The 1,123-nt window shown below is 73.0% G+C and overlaps 1 protein-coding gene across 1 annotated transcript; it reads left to right on the top strand.

The window, feature by feature from the left end:
- Window positions 1-946: 946 nt before the first annotated feature.
- AURANDRAFT_9999 (hypothetical protein) lies at window positions 947-1,096 on the top strand (the record flags this gene model as incomplete). The annotated part of the gene is made up of 1 exon (XM_009045251.1): window positions 947-1,096. A coding segment is annotated over one exon (150 nt), but the record flags the coding sequence as incomplete, so codon positions are not given.
- Between the last annotated feature and the right edge of the window lie 27 nt (window positions 1,097-1,123).

Below are 1,123 nucleotides of genomic sequence, written 5' to 3'. Positions count from 1 at the left end.
TTCGCGACGGTGCGGCGCGTCCTGCCGCCGGGCGGCGACGCCGGCGGCGACGCGAAGGAGGAGGGCGCCGCGGGCGGCGACGCGGGCGACGCCGCGGCGGCGCCGTCCGGCCCGCGGCTCGAGATCCGCTACGACGACTACGACGACGAGGACCCCGTGGGCCGCGACGTCGTGCCCTTCCCCTGCCCGAACGACGAGGTCGTCGCGTGCGGCCCCGCGCCGCGCCGTTTACTGGAGGCGGACGACGAGCGGCACAGGGGCCGCGTCTTCGCCTGGAAGCGGGGCGCGCCGCGCGAGAAGCGCGAGCCGGGCCGCTGGCGCGTCGCCGACGTCTTCGACTCCGTCGAGGAGGGGAGCGACGGTTTGGTCGCGACGTTCTCGCGCGCGGCCGACGGCGAGTCCGCGACGGCGCCGCGCCGTGTGGAAATCAAATCTTCAACCCGACTTCAATGTGGGCGTATGCGACCGTTTCGACGCAAGCTTTTTGGCCGTGCTTCGAGAACTCGACGAGAGCGATCGATTCGTCCAAAAATCAGCCGAATCGGCTTCGAATTGGCCGAGCTAGAGAGTTCTGAAGTTTGGTTGGGATAACCCAGCTCACTGTTTGATTTCCACGCAGGCGCCGCGGCGCGCGGAGGCCCTCGGCGAGCTGCTGCGCTACGCGCGCTGGGACGACGAGAAGGCCGAGTTCGCCGGCGCGAAGCGGCCGGGCCCGAAGAAGTCGCCGCCGCCGGCGAAGAAGCGCGCGAAGCCCACGGAGAAGCCGCCCGCGAAGGAGTTCGACCGCGCCGCGGACCGCGAGGTCGCCGCGCGCATGGCGCCGGGGGCGGACGCGCCGAGCCCCCGGAGCCCCGGGCTGGCCGCGGGGGCGTCGCCGCGGCCGCCGTCGTCGTTGGGCCGCGGCGAGTCCGCGAGCCCCGACGGCCGGTCCGAAAGAACCCCTACCAAGGGGCCCTGGGCGCCCGAGGAGGACGCGCTCGTCGTCGAGCTCGTGGAGCGCCACGGGCCCAAGAAGTGGTCCACGATCGCCGCGCACCTGCCCGGGCGCGTGTCGAAGCAGTGCCGCGAGCGCTGGCACAACGTCCTCGACCCGGAGATCTCGAAGCAGCCGTGTCCGCCGCGT

This window comes from Aureococcus anophagefferens (assembly GCF_000186865.1).
Source record: "Aureococcus anophagefferens unplaced genomic scaffold AURANscaffold_1950, whole genome shotgun sequence".
Classification (NCBI taxonomy): domain Eukaryota; class Pelagophyceae; order Pelagomonadales; family Pelagomonadaceae; genus Aureococcus; species Aureococcus anophagefferens.
The sequence above is the reverse complement of the archived record's forward strand: the minus strand, read 5'-3'. Positions and strand labels throughout refer to the sequence as shown.